Here is a 12,674-nt window from a genome sequence, read left to right on the forward strand (position 1 = left end):
TTTATTTTTATTATTACCTCCTCTATAAGCGTAGGGGGATTTTGGTGGTTTGTTTTTGCTTTGAGGTCACATCCAGCTGTTGCTCAGGGCTTATTCCTGGCTCTGTGCTCCGGGATTATTAATGGTCATCTCCAGGACTTATGTGATGCTGGAGATCAACTTCTGATCAACCACATGTAAAGCAAACACACTACCCACTCCAGCCAAGCGTTGGTTTTCTTTCCCACTAATTAAGATAGTGTGGTATGCAAATTTAATAGTTTTACAATTTTTTCATTGCAAAGATAGTCTTTTTTATTTATGTAATTGTTGGTTTACCATAATTGTATGTTCTAAGGATAAATGTTTAGACCTATTCAAATACTCCTGATAAAACATCATGCCCACTACCAAAAATGCCAATATTCCTGCATTGGCCCTTTCAACTCTCCACATTTCTAATCCCCTCTCTTTCTGGTAACCTCAATTCTGCCGTGAGAATTCAAGAATTTGTTTTGTTTTGGTCTGATCTGTTCCTCTTCCCACTCAACCCATCTATGCCCAGCTAATTTCTTATGCTTATGATATATAAAATAAACACTTTAGATAGCTTGGAAGGCCATGACATTCAGAAATTATATAATTTCATTTATAAGAACACCATTTGGACTTCTAAACTTCAATTCGAATTATAGTCTCAGAATTAATACTTTTACTTCCTACAGGTGACTGATTATATGTGCAATGTTGTTAATAAAATATTTGTGTGGTTCATATAAATTTTGTAATTGCTTTTGACATTAACTTGAACTTATAGTTGTGAAAAGTTCAGTAAAAAAAGCTGAAAAGTTTGGTAACAGTACATGAAAGCAAATGCTTTTGTATTAGTGTTATTAGTCTTTTAGGCAGAATATAATAAAAACAAGAATACTTAAGCTTCATGTCCTACAAACTTATTTTCATATTGAAATTTTTAAATAGAGATATAAATTTATAATTATAGCTGTTTATTCATCTTATCTTCTGATTGGAATTTTTGTTTGTTTGTTTTTGGGTCACACTCTTTGCACAGCTCAGGGAATACTCCTGGCTCTGCACTCAGAAATCACTCCTGGCAGGCATTGGGAAACCATATGGGAGGCCAGGATTCGAACCACTGTTCGTCCTGTATCTACTGTCTGCAAGGCAAACTCCCTACCGCTGTGCTCTCTCTCCAACCCCTGATTGGAAAAATTTAGAGCACTTTCCACTTATTCTTTAACTTTGAAAAATACTAACATAATACAAATTTCCAAATCTTCTGCAATACTTTGACCCATTTCAGTACCATAATTAGTTTGTTCTGCTTCTTTTCTACCTGTTCCTGCTTTCGTGTGTGAGTGTAAACCTATTTGGGTAAAAAAGGGTGAAGAATTATGTACAAATTTTACCTGCAAGTGGAATTGTCATTTTATGGTATTTCTATTGAGAACACATTTCAAATATATAATAATGATATTTACAGAATAGCAGTTTGTTGAATAGGGGAATAATACGTATACTAAAGGAAAAAATTAAATAGCTGGAACATTGGATACTTTTTTTTAACCTATCAAAGAACCTACATCATAAATATGTCTGCTGGGAAATATTTTAGTCACACCAGATGATGCTAAGGCATCAACTCTGGCAGGATTGGGGTACTATTTGTAGTGGCAGGTATCAAACTGGGATTAGCAGCATGCAAATCAAATGCCTTAACTCCTATACTGTTTATTGGGTTAATGGAGTAAATATTTACTATGATTCTTATTTAAAGACTTCATTACTACTAAAAGGTCAACCATCGGAAAGAAAATTTTCAGATCAACCAATTTAAGAGAAAGACAAAATAGGAGAGGAAAACGCAATGCTGCATAAGAATGTGATACTGCATCATGGATATTATCCATGTCACTGAAATTTATTTTTATGGAATATATTAAAAATATATATATGGATGCTGGATAGATAGTATAGGAAGTAAAGGGCTTGTTTTAAATGCAGTCAACCCTGACTCCAATCTCTAGTGCCACATATGGCTCACTAATCACAGAGACAGGAACAAAACCTGAGTGTCCTTGGATTCCCAAGAAAGAAAGATAGGAAACTATACGGTATCATAGATTAATTCTGTTATTAACTTAATATTTGACAAGCAGTATTAGTTACAAATTAATATGAAATATTTTCATTTGAGAGCTAATCATATTGTGCCTTGGCCTACAATATTTACTTGTCGGGTTTTGTAGAATTTTTTTGGTTTTGATGCTCTTCAAGGAGGATTCAGCCAGTTTTGAGTTGAATGGCATAAAGATTCATAAAGTAACAAAGAAAACTCCCTTTTAACATGACTGAGTCTCCTTCTACTGTCCTTGGCATAATTGTGCTAAAAGTTGAGCTCCCTTTTCCTAATTTTGATTTCATTACATATCCTTTTTTGGTCCACTGTATAGTCAACTTACTTATATCCAATAGAATACCTGATATTTAACTTGTTAACTAAATTTTATTATAATGCTCTTCTGCTTTCTTAACTTTCATGTAAACACTACCTGGAATCCTGCCTCTTCATTTTTTTTTAACAAGACATATTAAATGATCATTTGTCAGATTCTCAAAGCTTAAATATTAAGAAGTAAGATTATTTCTTCTGCATCTTAATAAGTGTTATATTAGTGACATTATTTTTAATGTACATTTCAGAATGTGCTAACTTAGAACTAAGTAAGGCTCATAGTCATCTTTACATAGTCTTAGCACACCAATCTATGAAACTAGTAATAGTATTAAAAAGAATGTTGGGCCAGAGTGATAGCACAGAGTGGTAGAGTGTTTGCCTTGCACATGATGACCCAGAACGAACCCAGGTTCGATTTCCGGCATTCCATATGGTCCCCCGAGCCTGCCAGGAATGATTTCTGAGTGCAGAGCCAGGAGTAGCCTCCAAGTGCCCGCTGTGTGTGGCCCCCAAACAAACAAACAAAAGAAAGTTAGCCAAGCACTGTGTTCAAGGTTTTAATACATTCTGACATTTATACAGTCATCACATGGAAATTGTGACATACAATTTATCATCTGTTATTCAGAATTTTAAAAGTGCTTCTGGAAGAAAAGTTAGCACAAAATTAGATTTAGTGGTTAAACTTAAAAGCCTGATTCTTTATTTTGAATTCATAGTTAAAATATATTGCCAGATTATTAACTTCAGACTGTTTCTGATTAGTCGTAATCAGACTTCTAATTTTTATTTATTTTTTGAAGCAAAGAAGTTTTTGTTGAAACCTATTTAGAAAGATGTATTTTAGGGGGAGAGAAAGGGAGACTGTATATTTGAGAGAGAACACAGGCTTTTTTTAAAAAAAGTGGAAATAAGGGCCAGAACAGAGGCACAAAGCGGTAGGGCTTTTGCCTTGCACACACTAACCTAGGACGAACCAAGATTCGATCCCCCAGAGTCCTATATGGTCCCTGAAGTCAGGAGCGATTTCTGAGCCCATAGCCAGGAATAAGCCCTGAGTGTCACTGGGTATGGCCCAAAAACCAAAAATAAAATGGAATATGGAAATAAGAAAGCAAAACACATAGATACAAGCAAGTAAAATACATGTTCAGGGAAAAATATGGTTTGAAGAGCAAACCCATAGAATACCCTTTTTTTAAACTGTAATTTTAATTCTTAATCAGAATCCTGTTTTTAATTCATAAAAATTTTCAAAATAAACATCTAAAAGAATAACAGCATTTTCTTTGGACATTAAGTTAGAATTTAATGTTCCAAAATTTTAATGCTGGAATAAGTAATGTAGAGCAAGTTACTGTCATTTGAATTTTTGTTTGTGCTAGTTGCTTGAAGAAAACCAGTGAATGAATCAATTAATAGAATCATTATACCAAACTCGAAAAATATTAATCACTGCCACATTTTAATGGATACATGTATTTAGTAAAAATTTAAATGTAAGTTTATTGACTATATATTTTTTTTTTCAGGTGCAACAATCGAACTCAATGTATAGTAGTTACTGGGTCAGATGTTTTTCCTGATCCATGTCCTGGAACATACAAATATCTTGAAGTCCAATATGAATGTGTCCCTTACAGTAAGTATGAAGTTTATATCTTTCACTTTTTCCAGCATTCTTTGTTGATGCTGGAAGACTACACATGTAAAAGAAGCATATGTTTATGGCCTACAAAACCATTATGCATGCAGAGCACTAACAGACTCGGGCCTCCAATTAGCTTCATGAAGTGTGGAAGGAAGCCATAGTGTGAGGCTGGCCAAGTGTCTGTCTGTGTTCTTAAGTGTTTGGCTTTTTAAGGCTAGTGTTTTTCCAGAAAACAAACTTGAATTAGCTATTCAATAGGGCAGATAGAAATCTGTACTTTTGCCCAATACCAGTTGCTGACAAATTGGTTTGGCTCACAGTTTTCTAAAGAAGAAATTGACTTCAGTTTTAATCGTGAGCCACTTGAATGGCTACCTGCTGTTGTGGTAACTTTAGTGATTGGTAAACGCTACCCTTGTAGCAGTAACTAAGGCAAGTGCCTTTCACTTGAATTTAGGGAAACTTTTTTAATGAGATATAATAATAAAAATCTTTAACAACTAGATAGAATCTTGAACGTATCTGAGTATCGTTAGCATCCATTTCACAAGATTCTAGGGAGAGATTTAAAATCTAAATGTAAAGTTCCAAAGTCGTGTTTAGCCATTATTCTAAATTCTGTGTAGTTTTCTTCCTGCTTTCAATTCACACTTACTCATACTTCTAGCTTGCAGTCTCTTCTTTTAATAGGAAACTATTTTAGACAACAAAATGTTAATTGTTTTACCCAGTTTTTCGGAAACTAGTTTGAGAGTATTCTTGTTTACTTGACTGGAGAAAATGTCATGTTACATGAATTTTAAGGCACTTGAATTAAAACTTGTTTTAGTAGTATTTTTATTCATTCGAGATAGTTTTTACTCAATTCCCTCTAAGAAAAATATAATTCACTAAATAATGAATTTGCTCTTTTCCAGAACCTCAAAACTAGATCATTACTTCTAATAAAATCATATGACTAAACTACCAGTTCTTCTGATACAAAAGACTGATTTTGATAGATATCTGTCTAGTGTGGTAGTAATATATTCTCACATATCCCGTGGAGGAGCTGTCTCTCTTCTCTGCTGTTTTTGATAAATTTGCTTTTGTGGGGGTATCGGTTAAAGGCCAAACACAGATGATCTTTTGTTTTCATTCCTGCTCTGTGTTCCTGTATTACTATGAAATGGATGCTTTTTATGCTTTCAGTATTTTCTATACTATTTGTAGGATTGGAAGCCTACTGAATGCAGTGATCTTTGTTATCATTTCTCCTGTATGTAGTGTTGGTGGCTTGACATAATCATTCTCCTGTGCCACTAGAGGAACGTTGTATTCTTTTGAGCTAACCAAACCTTTGTTCCATAAAGTCAACTTTCACTTGAATTTAGCATGGTTTCTGTCCTCAAATTAGAAAAGGAATACAGCATCCATTCCAAACAGTGGAATCACTCAGAGCTGCCAAGAATTATCTTTCTGGAGCCAGTTCCTGTTACCTAGTCTATAGACCAAGAAACAGTTGATAAGCAAATATTATTTTCAGACTTTTAAGTAATTTCTTGCGCTGTTTAAGAAACAAAAATGTGAATATCTTCTGGAACTTCTAACTTTCAAAATTTTACTTTTCCAGTTTTCCAGAAGTATTGTACATTGTGCACTAAACTTGCAAATAGCTATACTCAGAGAAGTATTTGTTCTTTTTAGTTTTTTCCTTTAAAAAAAATCCCAGTAATTAATTTATTGTTATTTTTCTAGATGTTTGCACGAGGCAGAAATAAGTCTATGGCTTTTTTAAAATTACTCTTTGCTAAATAGAGAAAAAATATAAATTCCTATATACCGTACAGTAGTGACACACTATCTTGGCATAGTTTTCAATAGGACTAAAGTTTAATACAGATCTTGTTGAAAATAGAAGGGCTGTTTGTTTTCTTATATCTTTTGCCCATTTTCCTCTCCAGTCCTTTCTTTATGCTTCTGTTCGTCATAAACAGTTCCCTTACACTTGCTTGCTTTAACTCTTAAGTAAGTTCTCTAACCTTTTTTTTATTCTTTTTGAAGTAATCATACTTTGTTACTTTTTCTTATATCGTTTTCATTATAGTTGGTCTGTGAATCTCATTTCACCTGGCTTTATGCCAACTGCTATTTAGAGCCAAATTTCCTTGAGTTTATACATCCTAAATTGTTTTCTCCTATCTTTCAACAATATCAAAATTTTTCACAATTTCTGAAATGTTTACAGTAAATTTTCTAAATTATTAGAAGTGCTTATAAACAGACACATGTATTATATGTGACATTTATACTTATCTAGAGAATGTCTGTGCTAGAATTGCAGGTATATAAAATATACATCATCTATCCTTTTACATTAACAAAATAGTAATGAATAATGTGTGCTTAAAAGAAGACAAAGATTCTCTAAATATGAGAAATAATCAGATTAGAATCACATACTACAGGCAAAATTTGATTTACATTTCTACCATCTTATTTCAAATTATTGTTATTTAAATTACATAATTTTAGTCACAATTTTTATTTGATGAGAAAAAATGTAATCATTAGAATTGATTAAATTATCTTGAAGAAAAGGTGAGATTATTCAAAATGAAATAGTGTGTCACTTCAGATACAGAGTATGTAGGCTGCAGTTCGTTTGGGTCAGTTTCTTGTCTTGCATATCTATGTAGTCTTTCATTATTGTAAGCACTCATGTGTATATGTTTGGTCTATAGAATAGTAAGCATATTGTTATGAACTAATTTGTACAGTCTATTTATATAAGTGGTAGTATGTATTTCGCATGTGAAGAATGCTAATTTGACTAAGTATATCATGTTTATATTGTGGATTGCTAGAATTTTGAATTATTTGACAGTCATCACTGTCTTGTTTTCATAAAAATATAAACTTAAGATCTTCTTTTATATATCATTTCTTAACATAATTCATGACTATTCTATTTCTATTTTTACATTGGGTTTTCCCAGTTTTCATTAGAATATAATTTTGCAAAATATGGCCATTTTCTTTTACTTAGTCTAAGTTATATCAGCTAAATTACAAGCTATTTATTTTGCTCAATATCTGCACTATTCAGTGAATGACTTTTTTTTTTTTAAATACACTCATTTTTAATTACTGGAAGGCAAAGACTAACTTCAGGTGCTGGAGAGATAATGCAGCTAGTTGGGTTCTTAGGTAGCAACTTGAGTTAGATTCCCCAGAACCGCATATGATCCCTTTGCCCCACCAGAAAGAGTTTGCCCTGAATACCACAAACGCATCCACCTCCAAATAAAATTGACTCACTATATCCTTATTGAACTTGTTTTACATTCTGTTTCAAGTATGAGATGCATTTTAAAAATGTATCAGCACCATTCAATACTAAATTCATTTTGGTAAAACCATCCTTTCCTAAAAAGACAAATAAGTGCTATATAAATTCCAACCAGGTAGAATACTGTTCTTATCTGAGAAGAAAGTTTAGGATGACCAGTTTATTAAAAATTATTTGCTATCAGTAGCACTGAATTTCTTCTTTTTACTGATTGTAGTCCAAATTGTAAATTATAAAACAAGTATGTTTCCTGAAAGTGATTATAAATAGACTCGTTTAGGGGAGGTGGTGACTTAATGTTGAGGTTATATGCTGTTCCCATGGCAAACATTTTGTGCAATGTTTTCCTCTAAGGTATTTCAAAAGGTCAGTATTTAATCTTGATGAATTATTGTAATTTTAAAAAATTAATCAAGCTAAGACATCTTAATGAAATGTGCAACTACAGTATCTTTGAGTAATCAGTTTGGAGATATAGTATTAGCACACCCTAATGAATTTTAATAAGGGAAGAGGGAAAAGCACAGACATTAATCTGTTCACATTTATGAAATTCAGGCAACATACTTTAAAGCCTATATACAATCTTAAATAGTGTTTCTTGGTTTATAATCTAGACTACTATTGACCAGGAAGGATTTTAAATAGTATCCTTTTCACCTGCATAATCTATTTCTTAAATATTTTTGAAAGTAGGAGTGCTTTTTGTTCTAGGTTTTTTTTCTCATGTAATCCAAGTAATCAGGTTTGTTTTATGAAAGCATTTACCTTTTATGGGTTGTATGGATTCAAGGTATTTGCTTTGAATGCTTGTTATGATTGTTGTTGCATGCTCGCTTGCTTTCTTATAAATTGATTATGGTAGATGATGTTATAATAAGCTAACCATAATTCTTTCTTCCTTTTTTTCCTTGCCTACTGTGCTTCTTTCCCCTTGTATGTATTTTGCTTACTTTATTTTTAAATACAATAGTCTGTTACCAGTTTCAAATGTGATAGATTTAAATTAGAATTTCATAATTGAAAAAGTATTAAATAAGTAAATTTTACTAAGTTTTATTGGGGGAAATACATTACCTTACTCCATCCTTCAGATTCTCTTTTGGGAGGGGGAGGAGATCTATATATTTCTGAATAGGAGGCATTTTAAAAAATGGTTAAATGGATTATTCTAGCAATAGAAAGTAATAGAGGAACATATGTACAATCTACAGAGTTGCATGGTTATATTTCTTATATGTCTTTGAGGAAAATTAAAATATAACAGTATCAGTATTAACTATGATCTAAATTCTAAAATTTAGCTGTCATTTTTATAAAAATAATTTCTTATTGTGATGCTTACCTATTTTTAATTAATTGAGTAAGTGTACATGATCAGTTAAGGAGATGATACCTCTGCATGCATTTGTATCTATAACATACTGATACATAGTAAAATTTGAGAAGAACGTTGAGTGAGTTTGGAAAGGCAAGAGTATGTATGCCATGCATTAGTGAAGTTTCATTATTTATTCAGGTTCACTAAGTGAAGCAACATGCCAGCATATTTATATTGCCTCCTTAATCTACTAAAATGATTGATCTATGTTCTCTTATGTAACTTTAGAATCTCTCTTTTGCTAGGTTTTTTCCTGTTGTGTTTCTCTTTGTCCAAAGTAGTACAGCTCTTATTTTTTCCTATATTTGGCTTCTATTACAAATTCAGACTTAGCTAATAGTCAATTTATTTTAATCTTTTTTTTCTTTTTCCCTTGAACTTTTGTTTTCACTTTTCTTCCGATGCTTAAAATAGAAGTGGAGCAAAAAGGTAAATAATGTATACACTCTGAACCCCAGCTCCCTGTTATGTGCCTTATGGATGTTACCTTCTCCCTTCCCTTATCCCACAAAACTCCTGACATTAAAAAAAAATATATCAGCAGGATCTCATAAAATGTACCTCATAAAGAAGTCGACTGTTAACAATGAATTTATATGACTACTAAATCTAGTGGTGGGGTAAAAATACTGAAGTTGGCGACGGGGAGCTATCCTTTCTCTGTTTCTTTTTTCACCCGTTATCTCTTTTTCTGACACCTGTGGTTATTTTATTATTCAAGTGTAAAACGTCATCTTGCCTGGCTTCCAGAACCCTCTCCATAGCATGCCATGGTTACAGGGTCTCCTGATTGTTTCATCAATGCTTTCCTTGTATTTACTTTTCTCGGCTCCTAATTGCATTTTCCGAATATTTATGTTCTTTCAGTGGAAGCACCTTTGTTTTCAGTCTGACTTCTGTGAAAGTTCTCAATAAGGCTTCACATTGGGTTTTTTTGTTCTGTTTTTATTTTAGTGTTTTGTGTTGGGGGTGTTCTAAGTGGTCTGGGGGAGGAAGGATACAAAGTCTGGATCAAAATACATACTTTGTACAGAGTTGTACACAAATCTCAAAGCTTCAAATTATAAATGACCAAATTATAGCATAAAACTACATAGCAGAAAAATGGTCAGCTCAATTATAAATGATTCTGAAATTTGTTCTTGTCTGTGAAAGTACACCCCAGCTACTTTGTATGCTGGTGTCTTGATTATGGGAAGTTGGAGAAATATGGGCAATCCTGGTATTAAGTACAAATTTTGTTAAATTGAATATTAATAAAAATGAATTTTTTTTCTTTCTATTTAAGATAAATAAAGCTTTGGTTTGCCTGTATAAAATTTTTAACTTGACTTAATTCTTGTCTTTTCTCTATGACTGTTAGTTTTTGTGTGCCCTGGGACCTTGAAAGCAGTTGTGGACTCACCATCTATATATGAAGCTGATCAAAAGGCAGGTGCTTGGTGCAAGGATCCACTTCAGGCTGCAGATAAAATTTATTTTATGCCCTGGACTCCCTACCGCACTGACACTTTAATAGAATTTGCTTCTTTAGAAGATTTTCAAAACAGCCGCCAAACAACAACATACAAACTACCGAACCGCGTTGATGGTACTGGATTTGTGGTATATGATGGTGCTGTCTTCTTTAACAAAGAAAGAACGAGGAATATTGTGAAATTTGACTTGAGGACTAGAATTAAGAGTGGAGAGGCCATAATTAATTATGCTAACTATCATGATACCTCACCCTATAGATGGGGAGGAAAAACTGATATTGACCTCGCGGTGGATGAGAATGGCTTATGGGTCATTTATGCCACTGAGCAGAACAATGGAATGATAGTGATTAGCCAACTCAATCCATACACTCTTCGATTTGAAGCAACCTGGGAGACTATCTATGACAAACGCGCTGCATCAAATGCTTTTATGATCTGTGGAGTTCTTTATGTGGTCAAGTCAGTTTATCAAGACAATGAAAGTGAAACAGGCAAGAACGCAATTGATTATATTTACAATACACGACTAAGCCGAGGAGAGTATGTGAATGTTCCCTTCCCTAACCAGTACCAGTACATTGCTGCAGTGGATTATAATCCAAGAGATAACCAACTCTATGTGTGGAACAATAACTTCATTTTACGATATTCTCTGGAGTTTGGTCCACCTGATCCTGCCCAAGGTAAGCGTGCTTGCTAATGCTTTCTGTTTGTGAATAGCTTACTTAAAAAAAAAACTTAAAGTCTTTTCATCTTTTTTATTTTGTTACTGTTAATGCACAAAAGGAAGCACGGTGTCATTTCATGTTTGTTCTGTGGTGTTTTCATTTTGTTTTAATTTGGACTTTATTTTGTTCCTGAATTTCTATAAATGTTTGCTCCAAAATCTCACCACTAGTCAGTCAGTCAATGCCACTTTTCATTGTTGAAGATCTAACAGCAACTGTAAACCTGTACAATTCTTCTTGCTACCTGACTTCTGAATTTATTACAATCTTTGTGAATAACTTTTAATTTCTTGACACTTGTGGTTAAAGGAAATGTGTTATGAAATTGCCCAAAAATTGCTGAGTTTGATGAACAATAGCAAGTGTTATGAAATCTGGGTGTGTACACTCAGAATTGAGAGGGCATCCCCTAACATCTTTATAAATTAATATGCAGACATGCACTTTTATATTTCTTGATAAATTTGTGATCATTTTAACTCAATATGTCTATGACACAGATTAAACAATAATTGATCTCTAGTGATATATATATTTCTTTTTTTTTGGCTTTGGGTTTTACATTTTGTTTTGGTTTTTGGGCCACACTCTGCATTGCTCAGGGGTTACTCCTGACTCTGTACTCAGAAATCGCTCCTAGCAAGCATGGAGGACCATATGGGATGCCGGGAATTGAATTCAGGTTCATCCTGGGTCTGCCACATACAAGGCAAATTCCATACCACTGTGCTATCTCTTCGCCCCTCCCCCCCCATTTTTTTCTTTGGTTTTTGGGCCACATCTGGTGCAACTCAGGGTTTACTCCTGGCTCTGCACTCAGAAATCACTCCTGGCAGGCCCAGGGTGACCATCCCGGGTTCCGCTTCTTGCAAGGCAAATGCCCTGCCACTGTGCTATCACTGCTCCAACCCCCTGAGTGATAATTTGTAAAGATGAATTTGTGAGCATTATAAAACTAGTCTTCTCAATAGAAACATTTATAGAGGACCATCACTTAAAAAAGTTACTGATAAGCCTTTGCGAATGTATTTTATTATTTTACACAGTTTCAATTCTGTCGAAAACAGTTTTGTTGATTTGGCTTTTTTGTTTGTTTAGTTTTGAGTTACACCCAGTGTCACTTTGGGGTTAATCCTAGCTCTGCACTCCTGAATCAGTCCTGGCAAGAGCAGGAGACCATATGGGATACTAAGGATTGAACCCAGATTTTTCGTGTGCAAGGCAAACACCCCACCCGCTGTACTATCATATCACTCTGGCTTCCTGGAAAACATTTTTGGATACAAGGTTTCAATGAATATTGGTTTAAAATAAATTTGTTGCCTATTTAAGAGTATGCTCATGATATACTATTTTAAGAGGTCATACTAATTATATTTTCTGGTTGAACAATAGTTGTGTCCTTTAAAATGTGAATATTTCATTTCATTGAGATTTTCCCAGTCGTTAAGTAGCTTCCATATTTTGTTGTTAAGTAGCTTCCATATTTTTAGAAAGTCAAATTTTTTATAATCACTAAATCTTTTCAGCTAAGTAAATCAGAAAATATTTTCTCAATTCAAAGTTACATATACCCATATTCTTAAAGCATTACTTGTGTGCTTGCATTTTTAAGATAATTTGACCAAGTTTGAAGTATTTTCA

The 12,674-nt window shown here is 33.4% G+C and overlaps 1 protein-coding gene across 3 annotated transcripts in view; it reads left to right on the plus strand.

Moving 5' to 3' along the window:
- ADGRL2 (adhesion G protein-coupled receptor L2) overlaps nucleotides 1-12,674 on the plus strand; it is a 196,705-nt gene that overhangs the window by 136,873 nt on the left and 47,158 nt on the right. Inside the window, exons 4-5 of one of the 3 annotated variants that reach the window (XM_049771789.1) lie at nucleotides 3,991-4,100; nucleotides 10,176-10,985. In XM_049771789.1, the coding sequence (XP_049627746.1) occupies nucleotides 3,991-4,100; nucleotides 10,176-10,985 (920 nt within the window). Of the gene's footprint in view, nucleotides 1-3,990; nucleotides 4,101-8,985; nucleotides 9,251-10,175; nucleotides 10,986-12,674 lie in introns of those variants that run through there. The other 2 variants (XM_049771788.1, XM_049771790.1) reach the window with 2 other exon arrangements.

This window comes from Suncus etruscus, chromosome 4 (assembly GCF_024139225.1).
Source record: "Suncus etruscus isolate mSunEtr1 chromosome 4, mSunEtr1.pri.cur, whole genome shotgun sequence".
NCBI lineage: Eukaryota > Metazoa > Chordata > Mammalia > Eulipotyphla > Soricidae > Suncus > Suncus etruscus.